General features: G+C 40.0%; 1 protein-coding gene across 2 annotated transcripts in view; it reads right to left on the reverse strand.

Annotated features, from left to right (window-relative positions):
* The window catches only part of mylka (myosin, light chain kinase a), a 162,953-nt gene that overhangs the window by 77,337 nt on the left and 65,164 nt on the right, over positions 1 to 20,452 (reverse strand). For both annotated transcript variants that reach the window (XM_056252248.1, XM_056252247.1), the window contains exons 3-8: positions 6,745 to 6,952; positions 4,681 to 4,726; positions 4,309 to 4,474; positions 4,053 to 4,218; positions 3,555 to 3,576; positions 351 to 838 (exon numbers count right to left, since the gene is read on the reverse strand). In XM_056252248.1, the coding sequence (XP_056108223.1) occupies positions 351 to 838; positions 3,555 to 3,576; positions 4,053 to 4,218; positions 4,309 to 4,474; positions 4,681 to 4,726; positions 6,745 to 6,952 (1,096 nt within the window). The remainder of the gene's footprint in view (positions 1 to 350; positions 839 to 3,554; positions 3,577 to 4,052; positions 4,219 to 4,308; positions 4,475 to 4,680; positions 4,727 to 6,744; positions 6,953 to 20,452) is intronic.

Here is a 20,452-nt window from a genome sequence, read left to right on the forward strand (position 1 = left end):
GTTTGATACTTGCGTTTCAGATCGTTAAAATAGGGCCCAATGAGTAAAATTTTATTTAATGAATAATATATTATCTGCAAGTGCATTTATTTTTCCAAATATACTTCATATTTATTTGAAGATTACTACAACTGCATATTCAATACAATTAGGCGCACTTCATTTTTAAAAGGAAATTCATGAAATTCATTTTTCTTCCAGAAGATAAAGTCGAGACATGTGAACAGTGGTATAGACAGCAGCTGGTCACATCATAGCAGCATTGACCAATCAGCATTCAAGACCAGAACTAAATACTAACTGACTAAACTCTATATTTGATCCCAGTCACTTCAGTTCACTAGACTCACCTTGGCATCTGATAGTGACCTTTTCTCCCTGCATGACCTCTTGGTTCTGAGGCTGATTGTCAAAACTGGGCAGAGTTTCTAGGACATCCATGTTGCTCTCTCTGGTTTGTTGGCTTTTCTCTCTGCTGGACTCCACCCGTGTCGGTTCAGGCATCTGTCCTGGAGCTCTGAACCTATCCGAAACTCTCTTCGTGCCATGTGACTCAATCTTTACAATGTTTTGACTTCTTACATTGACAAAGTTTGATGTCTTGTCACTGGCTGGTGATCTTCCATCTGTGGATTTGCTGATGGGTTGTGAGGATAGAGTTGATGTTATTTTTGGTGTGTCAGTTCTGGTCATGACGGGAACACTGGCTACAATGGTAGTGGACAGTGGTGTGCGTGTTTCTGTAGTTACGGTTCGGACAGATGTGCTAGAAGTTTTCTGTTCAATGTCAAGACCGTTGGTGCTGTGCTTGACCGGATCCTGAAATCGTTTGGGAACGCTAAGGAAAGAAAGATCCTAAAGTCAAGTGAACAGTCTTGTTGCTGTGTTTCCACCCACCCATTTTCATGCGCTTTTTGGGATATTGCATAAAGAAACAACTGGATGGAAACACCAAGATGCCCATGAATTCTAAAAATGAGATCGTTTGAGTTGGATTTTTATTCGATTAAGAAAACATTTACTGAATAAATTTCAGACTTTGCGATAAAACGCCATAACTGGACAAACCAGCAGACCGATCTTTTTGCACAGCATCTGAAATGCTGTTATGGTTGTTCTGAAACGCCTGAGCAAAGTTTGTTGTCAAAGCGGTTCGGTATGATTGCCTTCCAGAACGGTCTTACACGACTGTGTTCCCAAACAGCGGGTATCCGCCCCCGAAAGCAAGATAATTATTAGCCAGAGAAAAACTAATGTTTAAAACTCAAGGGTCAAGAGCCCACCTAAAGCAAACACTAAATAAGTCACATTATGGTGACATCAAACAAAATATTTTCAATAAAACGTCAACATCTAAACCTCTGTTAATTCTCGAGAAGAACTTCCGTAGACAGAAATCAAGTCAAACTGGTTAGTAATAAGTGAAGCTGGTAATGCTGTTTGCGGAGTTCAGTAGTCCACGCCAAGTGACCGCTGGGAAACTTCCTGCTAAAAACTTAAAGGGGGGGTGAAATGCTATTTCATGCATAGTGAGTTTTTTACACTGTTAAAGAGTTGGATTCCCATGCTAAACATGGACAAAGTTTCAAAAATTAAGTTGTACGTTTGATTGAGTATTTCTGTTCTCAAAATTCTCCTTCCTGGTTGTCACAAGTTTCGGAAAGTTTTTTTTTGAGTATGGGCGCGTATGACGTCAGATGCGCCGGAATTTCCTTATACTGTCCTAAGGGCACTTCTCTCGGAAGGGCGCGCGCGCACCTGTAGAGCGATAGCCGTAACCTATGCCCATCAAAACGCTGTGCATCGGCTGAGCTCGAATATGTTACCAAAGAAGTGTGTTTTCGGTTGTCAAGGCAAGACAACACTGCACAGATTCCCAAAGAATCAAGCGTTAAAGGAACACTCCGACTTTTTGGGACTTTAGCCTATTCACCGTATCCCCCAGAGTTAGATAAGTCCATACATACCTTTTTCATCTCCGTGCGTGCTCTAAGTATGTTTGACGCACCCACTGCTAGCCTAGCTTAGCACAAAGACTGGATGTAAATGGTTGCAGCTAGCATACTAATCCAAATAAGTGACAAAATAACGCAAACATTTTTCTATTTACATGTTGTGATTTGTATAGTCACAGAGTGTACAAAAAACAAAGTCACATGAGACACAGACATATTTTAACCATATAAATACTGGGAACTATATTCTCTGAAGGCGAAGCACTGCTACTTGGGCGGAATGATAACCGCAGCACCTGAGACGCGCTCTCTGCTCCTCACCACGGCGCGTCTCAGGTGCTGCGGTTATCACTCCACCCAAGTAGCAGTGCTTCGCCTTCAGAGAAAGGTGATAAGGTGAATAGGCTAAAGTCCCAAAAAGTCGGAGTGTTCCTTTAAGGGGCCAGTGGATGGAGTTTGTTTTTCCAGAACATCAACACAGTTGCGCAAGTGTTCTTGTTAGTTCCATGCATTTCGAGGATGATTTTTTCATAAACAAGGCCCAGTTCGAAGCCGGATTTGCTAATCGTTTAGTTCTCAAGGATGGAGCAGTCCCAACACTAAAGGTTAACGGTCTTGCATTGGAACCGCAGGCGGTGAGTAGAACTGCTTCAAATATCTGTGTGTCTATCGGCGTGTAACTTAAGCACAGCAAGTAGGCTAAACAACATGATCACGAATAGTTAATGTATCTATGGAGCATGCGATGTATGTTGTGTGTTTGTTTAAATACGTTTGTTTAGGTGGCTACTGTAGGTGTCTGTTTTTTTGTAAAACCAAATCATGTCTTCATAAACCACGAGTAGACACACAAATGTTCTAAAACTTTGCGCGCTCGTGATTATTTAGCTCCGCCCACATGGCACGCCTCCACCCGCTCGGCTTTTTCCGGAAAGACTCGGTACAGCCTATCTTTCTTTTATACATATAATAAAACTAAAGACTTTTTGGAGATATGATGGATGCAATATTACTCTATAGGTACTCAAGATTGTCATGAGATTGACTGAAACTGAGTGTTTCACCCCCCCCCCCCCCCCCCCCCCCCCCCTTCCCCCCCCTTTAATGAGAATGTTTTTCGCTAAACATTTTTAGAATGTTTTTAGAGAATGTTATCCTACCATTTAGGAAAACGTTCTGGGAACAAAAATAAAACTTGCCACTAAAAACATTACTAGAACAATACACTTTCTAGCTGTCTCTTCTCGTCAACTAAAGTTTAGTCGACTATTAGGGGGAAATAGAGCAAGGTTTGTTTTTTTAAACTGGACCAGGACCAGGGGTCTGCAAGGGAGTACTTAGACTTTAATGACTTTATACAGACACCTATGCTCTAGATGTATAGCATCACACGAAAGATACGCAAAAGAGCTTGATGCTATACAAATACTGCATTCAGCTAGTTATATGAAACAGATTTTTCTAGGCCAAAGACATGACAAGTCTTCAACTCATGTGCATGGACATAATTGCAGAAAGATGTAATAAAAGTACTATTAATTTATTTTTAGATCTTAAAAGAAAAAAAGAAAAAATCGAAAAAAAGAAGTCTTTACTTACATGGCTGTCTCAGTGTCTCCATCTGCAACAGATCAACAGAATAAGCCATAAGAATTTCAGACTTTAAACTGTGTTTTATTTTAAAAAAATTTTGCTGGATAATATTAAGACATTAACGAAACGCATATTGCTATAGTTACTGCCCTGACATCTGTGGAAAATTCAATTACCAGAGACTGAATACGATCCAACAAGGATCCAGAGCACCAGCCTCATTGGTGGCCCTCTTTTGTCGCAATTGTGAAATGTAATCTTCATACAATGAGAATAATTTTAAAATTATGAGAAATAAAGTTGCAATTGTGAGCTATAAAGCTGCAATAATGTCAATGAATTCTGCATTTACAAAACACCTTGCCAAAGTATACGTTTTCAAGTTTTACATGAGTAAAATTGAGATAGATGGTGGTAGTTAGAGCCCATGGGGAAATGGCCTACATTGGCCTGGTCTAGAATCCATTCGTAATCTGTTTCTCCATCAATACACCCTTCTCTTACCTTGTACAATGAGTTCAGCAGTTGCAGAGGCTTTCCCAGCACTGTTGGCCACCAGACAGGTGTACACGCCAGCGTCCTCTGAGCACACATGGCGAATCTCCAGGAAATGCATTCCTGATCTCTCAAACATGTTATAGTGATCCGATGGCTGGATCTTATCTTCTCCCTGACAGAGGAAACACAGGGAATGAATATTCCCACACTACCTGCACTTGACCCAAACTATCATTTCAAATATTGGTTAATCATGTCTCACCTTACACCACTGCACCAGTGGCTGGGGTCGCCCCGTGATCTTGGCAGAGAATTTGCCACTCTTTCCAACTTTGAGATACAGGCGAGAAGGTTTAGTCACAAACTTTGGGGGGCTTTCACCCCAGATACTGGGTCTATTCTCTACTGCAGGAACACCCATAGATCCGCTGGTGACAAAAGAGAGATAATGTATGTAATGCTTCTGATTCACATGACTAAACCCAGGAACATACCTTTATTTTATTTATTTTTACAAAAACAGTAACAGTAAACAATGTATAACTAACTACCAAAATGATATGGCATGTTGTGTATTTCATATTTAAGCATGAAATTTCCTTGTGTGGTGCTTTTCGGACAGTGTGTATCTCACCCTGCTCTGTTGGAGGAAGGAAGACTGTATTTTTTCACAGCATTTCCTGTGTGGGATGGAAAAGGTTATTCATGAAGCTCCAAATACAATGTATACACTCATCTATAAACACACAGAATTCATTAGAAACATAAAAAGCACATATTTCCCCTTTCCTCTTTCTCTCCTTCCTTCATAAACATGCAACAGCTGCTATTATCTGCTGCTAGTTGTAAAATATTTGAATGGCTCCATATGTTTGTGTTTTTGTGAAGTATGCCGGAGGAAGTTTATTAAGCATTTATTAGTCTGTAAATCAGTACAGATGTAGTGCTGCATCTCTGAATCTGAACACTTTTACTGCAGGTAAAAAGTGGAAAATGAGAAATGCATTACACCGTAATGTAATGTAAACTTTTAAGTACAGTTGTAATTAAAATTATTCAACCCCCATTGCAAATCAAGTTTATTGGCATACTTAACAGACTTTCCGCTGTTTGCAATAAACAAATCAAACAAAGTAATTGAAATAGCTCAACACAACAAATGTTTCAAGAATTCAAAGAATCACAAGAATTAACTGCATTTGGAGTCATTGCTATCAAACCTCTTGAGGTGATGTGAATGCCAGCATGCATAATTTGATAAATAATTGCATAAACTTGAATATACCACCCAAGCCACGTTGACAACTTTGTTATGGTTCCTTTTGTGAACTTGACAGCCTCACCGTGTGTAATGGAAAAGAGCAGCTTGGACATTCTGCCTAACATCTTCAATCATTCAAACACACCATCAGAACCAACTGCTCTTGTTTTTGAAAGATTATTTTCTTATTCACCATTTTTGTCAGTAAAAATGTCTAAGATTAGTTAAAGGGTTGTTTGTTGATGTCTTCTGATTGTATTTTTTTAATGTATTTATATATTTTACGCTGCATGTTTACCTGTTTTCCTTAAATGCTTTCTTTTTATGTGCTCCAAAGTTGTATTGTACAGCACAGCGCAACTCTATTGCTTTTAAATGTGCTATAGAAATACATTTTTGACTTTTTTTGACTTGAATGATAGTATATTGCCAGTAGACGAGCATTATGTAGATGTGTACCCTAGGGCCTGTTATATATTCTATATATCCTGGCCCTATATTCTCCAACTTATTTTTCTTAATCCACAGCGTAGATTATCCCAGAACCCTAACATTGATCACTGTCCCTGATCTTTCAAGCCCATTAAAGGTGCTCTACGTAACTTTTAACGGCCTCTAGTGGTGATGTTTCAGATTGCAACCAAATTTTACAAGAGCGCTCGTGCTCGAACTCATAGACAATACCGTCTATTACGCAAATATCTCGGCGAATACTTGACGGATTCGGCGAGCACCGAGCTCGTTGGGACCATCTAGTCGAGCTGAAAAGAACCATATAAGTTCCATAGTTTTTGGTGGTGTTTTCGCGGAGATATTAGCAGAAAACCATCGGGCGCGCTGCAAAATTGCGGACGCCGGTGACGTCACGATCTCAGAAGAAAATCGCTCGTATCTCTGGAACGCAAAGACCCAGAGAGCTCAAATTCGGGGGAGGAGGTCCCAGGGGAACCCTTGCCCGAACGCTAGAGTGGCGGGCCTCGGGGATGCCCCCTACCGGATCGCCGTTCGCTGGGACCCCCGATTTCGAACGGCTATAACTCGGGGAGCCGGGCGACTTGGACCTCGGGGGTGGGCTCGTTCGAAAGGCCCCGTCCAGCACTACGAACTATTAGAGTCTTAGGAATATTGATCAAAGATTGACTGAGATATAAGCCGAAAAACGTGCGCCTTTAACCGGACATAACTCCCTGACCGTCTACAATAGACTGTATATAAGGAGAGAGGCTCGGGAGCACGCATGCACGTCACATCCAATGGATTTCGCGGTAAATCCGACCCGGAGACTTCACATAGGAATACTGGCCTTCAGAGGTAATAGCAAAACTCGACAAGTGGATCATTTTAATGTGTGATTACAACCCCTTCACACACAGGCAATAAAAAAAATATTTATTTTAGTAGAAAAGTTACATAGAGCACCTTAAGGTGATTATTTACCTTCCACAACGATCTCCACGGTAACCTGGCAGCTCCCAGCATCATTGAGAGCTTCACAGGTGTAACGTCCTCTATCGTCATCCTGGACTTCCTGGACCACCAGACTAAAGGTTCCACGAGCACTTTGTTCCATAGAATAATGATCCCCTGCTATCAGCAGCTTCCCATTCCTAAACCAGCAGACCTGGGGCTCTGGAAATCCACGTACCTGACAAAGATCACACATACACAGGAAGCTAAGAGATAAACACTCCAACAAATGTAAAATTAGTCAAACATACATAAAGAGATATGAACGGCATTCTGGACATGCTTGAAAGCCAGTGAACAGAATCGGGAACAGCCTTCATTATTAGTTACTCAGTAACTGATTATCAGCGTTGCCCTGCTTACAGACCAAAGGGGAAAAAGCTCTGCTACTTATTTCCTGAGATTTCTGCATGTGTGTGTTGAACAAGAGAAACTTCATACCAGCCGCAGTACCTCTCTTTCTGTCATGACTCTTTCTTGATTATAATAATTTATGATTTTGCCAGAAATTCAAACCAACACTAGCAAAAAGTGCAAAAAAGTAACCATTTTACTAAAGTAAATCCAGGGGTTCCCAATCCTGCTCCTGGACAGTCAACTTCTTTGAGTTTTGCTCCCTTGCGCAATGCCCACAAAGGTATCTCCTGAAAGGGCAGCATAACATATGATCTACAGAAAAATATTTAATTACTAAAGTTCCTCTCTCCTGAGATTCCTTCATCTGATCGATTATTGAAGGCAGCATAGATGTATCCCTCGCTGCCTTTGATATCCCACAATCCTGTGCTTTCCATTCTGTGACAGACAGTTGAGCTAAAAAAAGAAGAGAGTGTCTAAAAGTTGCGGTTGGTGGTCAGTTTGTGTGTAAATGTAAGTTTTTGACCAACATTTTCCATTTTGTGTATCATTTCTAGCGAGAAATTACTATATTAGTAATTAAATATTTGCTTTGTTTTCACTAAAGCTCTCTATTTTGCTGTAGATCATTAAACCATACAAGTTCCATGGTACCCATTTTCAGAGGAAATGTTTGCCCATGTAAAACTCACCAACTCATTGTTAATGTAGTTGCTAGGTTGTTACACACTAAGATGTTTTTTTTATTTGAGAAAAACAAAACAAACAAAAAAAAACCCAGAAAACTAGCCTTCCGGATCAGCTTATTACCATCATGACTAAACTTGTCTTGCCTCAGCAAACACCATGCATTATATTCATTCGCTCTAAGAAATCTTTTGTAGTAGTGAAATGTTTGTCAGTTATAGAAGAAAATCAGTTATAGATCAGCACAAAGAAAGCACCTGATCCGTCTATAATAAAACAAACAGAAATGCCTGAGTCATTTTGATGGGAGCGGTATACTGTGGTTCTTGTGAAGAGCTCATACTCACTCCTGTTCACTCCATTGATCTCTTTCTACTTGTTTTCTCTCGGTTCTATCAACCATTCCAAATCTGTGTGCTGACCATGTCTAATGAGGACACCATATGGATAATCTCCCACATTCACCCCGTCTTTTACTAATGTTGGCATGTCTTGTTTCTGCAGATCTCAGTGAGATTGTTTAACATTGTACATTGGAAGTGGACCAATCAAATCATGAAACACAATCTAGCTCTCTGTCTGCAAACCAGCAGCGCCACACATCCACTTCACATGAAACTAAAATCAGAGGAAACTGCTAACTACTACAAGCTGCAACAGATTTCAGATCGAATACACAAATTTATACAGCTCGATGGCTGGTAGACAATAGATTGATTCCAGATGCCCTTCCAAAATTCCAAGGCTAAAATGAAAGCAAAAAACTTTACCATACAGCAAAGGTTTCTAGGAGCGTGTCAAGACTGGCCTCTCTTCCTTTCAGGCAAACGGACCTCAAGGTGACAGGTCCACTTCACTGCAGATTTGCCCAAAAATAGCAATATGAACTCAGAATTCTTTATTAAACCAGTGCAGTGCTGGTATTTCCTCTATGTCGGCTGCTGTTTTTCTTGTGTACACTCTCTCAGTTTGAAGCCTTTACTATGAGACATGTGGTCAAGAGCTCTACCTCAAAAATCCAGCCGGACTCACTTCCGATGGTGAGGGGAGGAAAAACACAGGGTTGTTTGCACAAAACATCTGCTTTTTTTCATGTTTTCTCTCACACAATTCATACTGACAGCACAAGTAGGGCACAAGTCTTAAGCAAGACCAGACAAAGAGAGGACTATTGTATTCACAGTGTATTGCCCCATAAAGAGAATCGGCCAAACAATGATAAATTGATACATTTTTGTACATGCTAAACTCCCCACCAACTGTTCTGGGGTGCATTTCTCATAACTCTCTGCTTATAGTCAGAGAGAATTTATATAGAGACATGCCACTTCATCAATCCTTAATACAACTATATAGGGAAAACCCGTAACACAAAGATGGCGGTTGTATGCACATGTCCCGCCCCTCCCGCTGGAAAGCCAATCGTCTGCTTTTAACAGTCAAGCCGGGAAACATTTAAGCCTATCGTCTGGTTCCACTGACGCATGCGCACAGTTGAGGTTTGCGACAGCGCAAAATACGTTACTGTTTGAAAAGACGGCAGATTTGATATGCAGTGTATGTATGAGTTGTGTAATATCAGACATCAGAAGTCTCCCGCAGATTGATAGCGGCTCCCTGATGCCCGCAAATTAGTTCAAATCTCCCGGAATCTAGAGCGAGCGAGCAAGAGCTCGCACATACTGTGCTTCAAACTGTGTAGCGCGCACATGACAGAGGGAGAGAACCCTTGCGCATGCGTAGTAAAAGTATAACCTGTGGGGAAAAAGGCGTTCATCAAACTTTTTCGCGATTTTTATCATATTTTACTGCTGTTTCTATACATGCAGTTTTTATGTCCCGGTGACCAGTCAAACTGCAGTTCTGACTCTCTGCCCATTCATTTAGATAGGAGCCTGGTCTTGTTAGTCCGAAATAGCTGCCCGGAGGCGTTGCCACGATGGCGGCCGAGTGGCATGACTTGCCTAAAAGGACTTTGTTATAGTGCAATGCATCTATGGAGAAATTAACTAGCTAGTTTCCAGAAACCATAGTAACTTTGCACATCTGTTGTTTGAACCTTGTTGGTTAACTATACAGAACTGCTCCTTAAGTCTTTCCCCACCATTGAAATTTCCGTGTTTTCACTGTTATACGGTAGGGGGCGCTATTAGGCATTTTCTGAAAGAGCACTGAATCTCCTGATCAAAACACATGCGAAAAGGAAGCAGGAACAAGAGATATCATATGTAAGCAGATGCATTTGTAAAATAACGCGATCATCTAAATTAAATCAAAATCGCATATAAATCAAAACTGCCTAATTTTAATGCATGAATGTCGACCCAGGACGAGCTACTGGACTGTGAAGCTTTGGGGGTGTTGATGGACTCGATCTAGTCTATCTGTGTTTTAATCATCATTCTGAATCCGATCTAGGTTTAGTCTTTGAAAAAATGCGATTTTCTCAGCTTTTTGCAAAAACTGTTGCTTTTTTATGAAACTTGCCCATATTTTGATAAAAAAAGAATGCATGAAGCTAGAATAAAACAGCTTTTCTTTGTTTAAAAGTACAAATGTAAGAATTTTGTATCAAAATATCCAAAAAACTACTTGCACTGTATTTCTTTCAATTGTGTACTTACATTATCCTAAATGTTTCCAAGAATTTGTAAATTCACGAGAAATTCACAATTTTAAAAAGTGGCTGTCCCTTTTCACTTGCCGCCTGCCAATGACGTAATATCCGCGTTATCCCTAGTTTCCGCTTGTACTGCCATGGTAACCTTGGCGACAGATGTGGACAACTGCGTAATGTTTAGCGGCACGCTGTAGTTGTTTCGTTCAAACATTATGGATCATGACAAGCAGACTTTGGGACAAAAGGAAAACTAAAACGAGGATCAATATCGGCGTGGCATTTTCGAGATGCCGAGAGCTTCGCAGCAAACTTCAACTTAACAGAGCTTCACGACTTGACAGACTTTATTAGACAAGTTTTTATGTACATAAATCAAATCATTGTTATATAGCTTAACATGATGAATTGTTAGAATATGTTATTCTAATGTTGATCTAGCTTACTGCTAGTCTCATATAGCCAACAAACTAACACATAGAATAACATTATAACTTTTAACACACTCAAATGCTGTTTAGTATGATAGTGTAACATTAGACCAAGTGAAACAGCACTGCGTTACCTCAAAATGTCCTCATTCCTTTATCTCCCGCGGGACTCGCGTGTGGCGCTGATATCTGTCTCTCATCAGCAATCGCGCCCTGCTTCATACTACAGTCATGTTAAAAAACATGAATGTATTCACTCATCCATAAACATTATTAGATCCATCAGCATGACACCAAGTTCCATGATTCTTATTCTTATTCCGTTTATTTACTGCATCATCAATCTACCCTATCGTCAATCAACCCTAGCGGCGAAGAAAATTACATATTGTAGCTTTAAAAGCAGAGGCTCTGTTCTTTCTTTTTAAATATTGAATATTCAGATATAAAACAAATTCATACAACAAATATTCTGGGGGTCATGAAATCTTTGTGAAAATGATAAAAAATGCTGGTGGTGGCTGGCAACTTTTTTCAAAAACGCTGGCGAGTAAAGAGTTAATTATATCACATAGGTGGAGTAATAACTACAACAAACTAATTAATCAGTTTGAGATTAAATTAATGTAAGATTATTGCTGTAAATAATGAAAATGGCATGAGACTACTTTGCCATTTCTGTTCCATGTTGTTTTGCTTTTTTACTGTAGACGAGGAAGAAGACGATGGGTCAGAGATTTATTTGCGTTCTAAACTACTTAGAACAATATCTAATATCTGCATCGAAAGGTAACTTCGCGTCTGCTGCCATGTTTGATCCATAGGTATAAACAAACTGCTTCGGTGTGTCGCATAGACGTCGTCCACGTCTTGGTGCTCCCTCCCCGTTCTGTGATTGGTCCCCTCGCTGAGGCGAAAATTTGGTCCATGGTATCCAGACTGCCTAGCAGCGTGAATAAAATCGCGCTGCGCAAAGGCAGTATGGGGAAACCCAGGCTATGCTTATCCACCATAGTACAATGCATTATTGGAGACTGTCGTTTGAGCCACGTTGGTTTAATTGTAGAAGTTTTTAATGTCATCACATAGGTGGTGGACCAATATTGTCTGCTAATTAATCAATATTATATTGAATTATAGTCATATTGCTTAAGCTAATTTACATGGACAACAGAAACACTGTTCGAGAAACACCAAATTGTTGAACTATGTTGATTGAATTGAATTCAATTGAATTGAAAAACGTTATCAATCCCGATAGGGAAACTGGTTTGCCACCAACCATACAGCCATCAAACTAACACAATACACAACTAACAGACAGATAAATAATTCTGCATTAACAGACTAATAATAATAGACCCTGATTAGGAGACACACTGTGAATTCAATTTCGCAGTTCAAATTAACGATGTTCATTAAAATATCTAACCGCTGAAGGAACAAAAGACCTTCTCATGCGCTCGCTAGAGCACCGAGGCATTATCAATCGCTCACTGAAAGAGCTTCTGAGTCCTTTAAACAAATTGTGAAGTGGATGGCCTTCAAAAAGCAGGACAAGTTTTAATTTCGAACTTATCCTCTTCTCCACAGTAACCTCCAATACATCTGGGTTAAGACCAATTACTGAACCAGCTCTCTTAATCAGCTTATTTATCCTATTCTTATCTTCAACAGATATACTGCCCCCCCAACAGAGTACAGCATCAAAAAGAACACTAGCTAAAATCCCCTGATAAAAAAACATTTAAGAGCTTTGTGCTGATATTGAATGATCTAAGTTTTCTCAAAAAGAACAGTCTCGACTGAGCCTTCTTCATTAGGACATTAGTGTTCTCTTTCCAATTTAATTTTTCATCCAGATGAACACCTAAAAATTTATATGACTGAACAATTTCGATCACCTGACCATTAATTATAACTGGGAGGACCTTCTCTTTTTTCTTTCTAAAATCAATCACAAGTTCTTTAGTCTTCCCTATGTTCAGTTTAAAAAAATTAGACTCACATCAGCTATAAAAAGACTGAATCTCCCTTCTATAAACAAGATCATCCCCCTGATTTAGTAGACCCACTAATGCAGTGTCATCAGAAAATTTTTGGGCCCAGCCAGATGGTTGTCTATACCTATAGTCAGCAGTATATAATGAAAATAAAAAGGGAGATAAAACCGTACCCTGAGGTGCTCCGGTATTTGTTAAAATGGTTTCAGAATGTTTGTTACCAATCCTAACAAACTGTGGTCGTGCTAAAAGGTACTCTAAGATCCAAGCAATGGTTGTATTATGCAATTTAAAATCAATTAATTTATTAGCTAAAATATGTGGCTGTATAGTATTAAAAGCACTTGAAAAATCAAAAAACAAGATCCTAACGGAACTGGCAGTAGTTTCAAGGTGACTATAAATATTGTGAACCATAAATAGTAGTGCATCATCTACCCCTACACCCTTCCTATAAGCAAACTGCAAAGGATCCTGAAAAGCAGACACCAAATGAAGATATGGCAGATAAAGATGAAGCTTGCGATTATGGTTGGATAACAATGTTTTGGTCAACAGAGCATTGCTAAGTTCTTTATTAACCTGAGAAACATTGGAAGATGAGATTGGGTTACACATTTTAGTCCGGGACCAGCTCAAACCGGGGGAAAGAGTTATGAATTGCCATGAGAATCTGTTTGGTTGATGAAGTGCTCTGGGTGATTGTTTACTAGTGAAAGTATCTATGCCAAAGTTTCCATGATATTCTGGTCTCTAGATGACTCTGGGAAACTTTAGAAAACCTCTCAACAAACTGCATGATTTGAGATATTAATTATGATAACAGTGCAGGAAGAGTTACATGCTGAAGTTTATTATTTAGGGTTAGGAATTTGTTCAAATCATAAACATTTTTTGCTGTAATTATAGCGAATTAATAGTGATGCTTGACTGCAAACACTACTAAATACACCCCTGGAACATATGAGTATGTACAGTGGCTAGTGGAAATGACAGGAGTAGTCTTCATTTTGGCTTTGGGGCACTGCATGTGTACATTCACAAAGAACAGCAACAACATGAGACAAAACCACATACCCAGCTTGTTCTAATACATCAATATTGTTTGTTATGCTGCAAGAACACTAGCAATCAAACTGCACTCATCTTTTAATGATTCCTTTAGACTGCTGCCCAGAACTCATTCCAGGGAACATCACACTCCACAGACATGCTCTGAGGCGTCTCACAAGATTTCTCATCTAGAAGCCAAACTGAGACACAATGTAGAGTTTTTTTTCTTTTGTTTTTCTTGAATGCTTTTTATGTGATATAATTTGTTTTCAATGATGGCTTGTTTTTGTAATCTAAACATGATGACAGCCGCTCAACTGAAACAATGTTGACAAATTCTAGAGTCTGAGATGTTGATTTCCTAAATAAGAGTGCAGACTGATGGAACATGCAGAGTTCGGAGGCTCTCTGGCTGATCTGGAATCAGCACTGGGGATGTTCCACCTGGCTCTCATTATGGGGCCTCAGACAAATATTCACTAATGACCTGCTGTTGATGATATACAGCCAAAAACTTTACATAGCACATACTTGCATAGCTACTAACCACATTTTATAAAACAAGTTACTATATGCTCAATTTAGTGTATTCTGAGTTATCCATTCAGTAATGTACACATGCCACACACTCTGAAAAGCAATAGACTTTATGAATGAAGTGTAATCTGACTATTATGAGAATAAACTAGACTTGCATTTACTAAAACTTTTGCTGGCTTGAACTAGCCCTAGTGAACAAAAAGTATACTTTATAGTATTTGAAATATATTTCCTTTTTCAATAGTACATTGCAAATATACTAACAAACATTTTGCTATCTTTAAATATATTAAAAGTATATAGCATCAAGCTTTTACCTATTTTCACAATACAACTTTTAACACACTTTAAAATAATTGTACTTTAGTATATTTTAGAAAAATATATTTTAGAAAAATATACTTGAAGTGAAAATTTTGTTTAATTTTTAAAAGTGTATTTATTTGCACTTTATAAAAAATATATTTTTAGGTGTATTTTAACTGTGTGCTGGAGATATATACTTTCAAAATACATTATAGTATACAATAGTACAATTTGTACAAAGTATAGCTAAGTACATTTGTAGTACAAACTTATGGTCGGCTCCGATAGCCTCGTGGGCAAGTGTGCTGACATGTAGTGCCGTTGTGCTTTGGGCGACCAGAGTTCGAGTCCCGGCTCGTGGACCTTTCCCGATCCACCCACCACCCCCCACCCCAATAGTCAATTTTTTTGCGCTCTCTCGCAAATGTTGTGTTTTCCCCCATGAAACTTTGCATTAGCTCAAAAAGTGTTTGCATTCCCCTAAAAATCATTGTGTTCGCTCGAAAAAACCTTTGCGTTCCCACCTTTGCGAGAGAACGCAAAGGCAGTGCCAAATATTTTTTCCTCCCATATCATTTTTTTTCTTCTTCAACAAGTCCCTTTAAGGTCTCCGTAGTTTTAGTAGTATGACCGCATGAAAATATCATCATAATTTGCATCAACAGGAATAAAAGTTGTATTTTTTGCTGCCACTACAGTGTCCATTTCAGCCGGTATCTGCAGTGAATTTTAAAGGTAAATTTTTTTAAACGTTTAAAAAAAAAAACAAGTAGGTACAGTAGAAGCACACTTTTCAATGAGCCTATGTTGGTATTAGCCTTTAGTTTTATGTAGATGAAATGCTGAATCACCAACACATTACAGTATGTATGCAAAGCACACAATATATCCTCGCTGTTGGTTACATTTAACAATGTAATACTGCATTCATATTATGCTGTGTTTCTGTTTTTATCATTTACACCCAGTAAATTATACAAAATTCAAAAAAGTCCAACAATGTGAACAGCAATGAGTACAATATGTTGTCAATACGTAATCATGCTCAGTAGTTCCAACTTGACATAAATGCAACATAAGTCTTGAGGAGATTCTTTCATTTTAATCTACAAATAAAAGGGTTTCAATAGAGCATGCATATGTTTCTTATTGAGCAAGAAGCTACTACGTGAGTCTGTTTCTTCCTTCTACAAAGTTAATTATATATGTTTCAAGGTAAATCATTATATAATAGCCATTTAATATTATTAATAGTGTTAACTGATACTAAAAACAAAGACATTTCTGGTTTGGTGAGGGTTAAGTGGTATTGAGCATGACCAATGAGCTTTGATGAGAACAACAATAAAAAGAAAACACTACATTCAATGGTTTAATTTGAAATAACTGTGAGGAAAGAGAACCAGAATTGAGATGAATTTTAATGCAGTGCTCCCTTTCAAGCACTGTAAATAACTCTCATAGCTCAAACGGGTGGCATACCGTCACTCTGAACGGCCCTCAGGTCATGGTTTATACAGTAAACTGATACACACCGCTCACATTCCACTGGGTAGTGGGCCGAAACATCAGGCTGTTGTTTGACAGTGAACTCAACGTCATGTTTCTCCCCCTCTCTCTCTCTCTCTTTCCTGTTATCACTTTTTCCTGGCTTCACCTTCGCTGTTAAAACCTGGCGAGGTCACGCACCTGAAATACTGCGGTACAATCAGTCTAGAGGCTCCCAGAGCCCTCAAACACTCTGATATCATTAACATATGCTCAGCTCTTCTCTGTTAAACACAACTCATTCTGCTTCCTTATATTCTTATCCACAGTGTCCTTTTCTATAGAAATATTACCAAAATGCTTGTTTCATTAAAAAAGCCTGTTTAATATACAGGTCCTTCTCAAAAAATTAGCATATTGTGATAAAGTTCATTATTTTCCATAATGTAATGATAAAAATTAAACTTTCATATATTTTAGATTCATTGCACACCAACTGAAATATTTCAGGTCTTTTATTGTTTTAATACTGATGATTTTGGCATACAGCTCATGAAAACCCAAAATTCCTATCTCAAAAAATTAGCATATTTCATCCGACGTGTACAAAAAAAAGTCAACCTTCAAATAATTATGTTCAGTTATGCACTCAATACTTGGTCGGGAATCCTTTTGCAGAAATGACTACTTCAATGCGGCGTGGCATGGAGGCAATCAGCCTGTGGCACTGCTGAGGTGTTATGGAGGCCCAGGATGCTTCGATAGCGGCCTCATCCAGAGTGTTGGGTCTTGTGTCTCTCAACTTTCTCTTCACAATATCCCACAGATTCTCTATGGGGTTCAGGTCAGGAGAGTTGGCAGGCCAATTGATCACAGTAATACCATGGTCAGTAAACCATTTACCAGTGGTTTTGGCACTGTGAGCAGGTGCCAGGTCGTGCTGAAAAATGAAATCTTCATCTCCATAAAGCTTTTCAGCAGATGGAAGCATAAAGTGCTCCAAAATCTCCTGATAGCTAGCTGCATTGACCCTGCCCTTGATAAAACACAGTGCACCAACAACAGCAGCTGACATGGCACCCCAGACCATCACTGACTGTGGGTACTTGACACTGGACTTCAGGCATTTTGGCATTTCCTTCTCCCCAGTCTTCCTCCAGACTCTGGCACCTTGATTTCTGAATGACATGCAAAATTAGCTTGCATCCGAAAAAAAGTACTTTGGACCACTGAGCAACAGTCCAGTGCGGCTTCTCTGTAGCCCAGGTCAGGCGCTTCTGCCGCTGTTTCTGGTTCAAAAGTGCCTTGACCTGGGGAATGCGGCACCTGTAGCCCATTTCCTGCACACGCCTGTATACGGTGGCTCTGGATGTTTCTACTCCAGACTCAGTCCACTGCTTCCGCAGGTCCCTCAGGGTCTGGAATCGGTCCTTCTCCACAATCTTCCTCAGGGTCCGGTCACCTCTTCTCGTTGTGCAGCGTTTTTTTGCCACACTTTTTCCTTCCCACAGACTTCCCACTGAGGTGCCTTGATACAGAACTCTGGGAACAGCCTATTTGTTCAGAAATTTATTTTTGTCTTACCCTCTTGCTTGAGGGTGTCAATGATGGCCTTCTGGACAGCAGTCAGGTCGGCAGTCTTACCCATGATTGCGGTTTTGAGTAATGAAACAGGCTGGGAGTTTTTAAAAGCCTCAGGAATCTTTTGCAGGTGTTTAGAGTTAATTAGTTGATTCAGATGATTAGGTTAATAGTTGTAATTAGGGGGGCTTGTCTGAAGTATAAAATCCCCGCAGGGTTACCCATAAGCCAATCACATAACGTTTGGTTATGACGTGTGTTATTCGCCAGCTCAGCCGCAACTCATCTACCCTTACAGCAGGGCCCAACTCATAGACTCTGGTATCTCAACTGAGGTTGTAGAGACCATACCAAACTCCAGAGCTCCGTCCACGAGGAAGCTATACGCCCTGAAAAGGAGAGTTTTTACCTCTTGGTGTAATCCAGGGGTCTCAAACTCAAATTAACTGGGGGCCGCTAGAGGTAGAGTCTGGGTCAGGCTGGGCCGCATCAAGTATTCCACAAAAAAATAGTATTCAAGTATTCCAAAAAAGGAGCACAACTGATCCAATCTTCTCAATATTTATTAACGTTTCTTCTGAACAGTTCCTCTGAATTTGAACATTCCTTTCTGTACATGATTGGTTCTTCATGAGCTGTCCTTCTGACAGTTGAAGTTCATTTTACAAACTTTCTTTGTCTATAACACATATTTGTGATATTTATATTTGCTTATGTCCTTTTTATTTTCTTACACATTAATGATATTGAATGTTTTTTTTGGAAGGCACATTTCCTTTTATTATACTTAGAAAAACAATTATTGCTTTTGAAATACAAATATTTGCAGTCATGTCTGCCCGTCTTATTGAATTCTTTGTATAGTGTCTCAAATTACTGACTGCACAAATCAAAGCAAACCTTCTTATGAACCTGTTGGACACATATTACAAGCTCAAAGTGATTATTCTCACATTGTTTTAGAGCAGGGTCTCTCTCCAACACGTCGCTCGCGAGCTACCAGTAGCTCGTGGCCTGATTGGTGGTAGCTCGCCAAGGGGCCGTTCACATATCGCGCTCACATATTTTGCGCGCTCAAGTTCGTAATTTCAAATGTAGGCGCGCGGCAAGCGCGCTCATAATTGAAGCGACGCGCTCATTTTTTCCAGGCGCAGTATGTTTGTACTTCGCGGTTGTCTATGACAACTATTGACAACAAACCCTCCGTAAGCTGTCACGAGACTATCTATGGTAGCTCATAAGGGATACATTTTTTTTTTTTTTTTTTCGCGGCACACGCAACGACGGGCCGCACTAACATTAAACTTTAATGTCAAGTAGGGGGCCACAAAATATCACCCCGCGGGCCGCAAATGGCCCGCGGGCCGCGAGTTTGAGACCCCTGGTGTAATCTATGACAATGGAATCCAGTTAATTGCACTGTGGGTTCATCAATACTTGAGTTCCTGCAAGATAGTTTTGCTTCAGGGTTATCTCCTTCCACATTGAAGGTCTATGTTGCGGCTATTGCTGCTTACTATGCCCCCTTGGGGGGTTTATCTATTGGAAGAGATCCTCTCATCATACGTTTCCTTCGTGGCACCCTGAGGCTGAGGCATGCAGTTCGTATCAGAATTCCAGCTTGGGATCTGGCTCTTGTTCTAGAAGGTCTATCTGTCGCTCCGTTTGAGCCTCTCAAGTCTTGTTCCTTCTAGCCATTTCCTCACTAAAAAGAGTAGGAGATCTCCAGGCCCTGCCGGTATCTCCTTCACACCTTGAGTTTGCACCCGGAATGGTCAAAGCGCTCCTCTATCCTAAACCCGGTTACGTACCTAAGGTTCCAACCAATGTACCATGCCCTATTGTAATGCAGGCGTTCTGTCCTCCTCCCTTCAAGGATTTATACAAGGAGAAACTGAACCTCATCTGTCCAGTCAGAGCACTGGATACTTATGTCCACAGATCTGCCCAGTGGAGAAAGTCTGATCAATTATTGGTATGCTTTGGGCCCCCTAAGAAAGGTCTTCCTGCATCCAAGCAGACGGTTAGCAAGTGGACAGTCGAGGGTATCTCTCTTGGATATGAGGTTCTGGGCCAACCTTCACCTTTGGCCACTAGAGCCCATTCTACTAGGGGTATGGCAGCCTCCAATGCCCTAATTTCTGGGGTAGCCATTCAAGAAGTTTGTGATGCAGCTGGCTGGTCTTCGCCGCTTACGTTTGTCAGATTTTATGACCTAGACATGGATACCCCGGGGTCTAGAGTTCTCATGTTGTGACAGTTTAACACAACAGGTTCTTGGCTGTATGGCGTATGGCATATATAGGGTTACAGTCGTAACCTGAGACGTTATCTATCTTGCTTCACATTTCATACTGTTCATACTCAACAATTAATCCTGGGTATTCATACTCTGACGTTTCACACTGTAAATTCCGAAAGCCTGTGTTTACGTTCATATTTGCTGTCAGTGTCATTGCTTGGATAAACCCAACATAAAATCTTTTTGCATAAAGCGTCAAGCATTGCTCATCCTCATCTATTGCCGACTGCTATTAAGTTTTTCTTCACTCCAACTGATGCGTTTTCTGTACCCATTTGACATTTCCCCCTCTAAATTTTTAAATACAATGAGC

The sequence above is a fragment of the Rhinichthys klamathensis genome, unplaced genomic scaffold (assembly GCF_029890125.1).
Source record: "Rhinichthys klamathensis goyatoka isolate OS25496 unplaced genomic scaffold, OSU_Roscu_1.1 h1tg000093l_1, whole genome shotgun sequence".
NCBI lineage: Eukaryota > Metazoa > Chordata > Actinopteri > Cypriniformes > Leuciscidae > Rhinichthys > Rhinichthys klamathensis.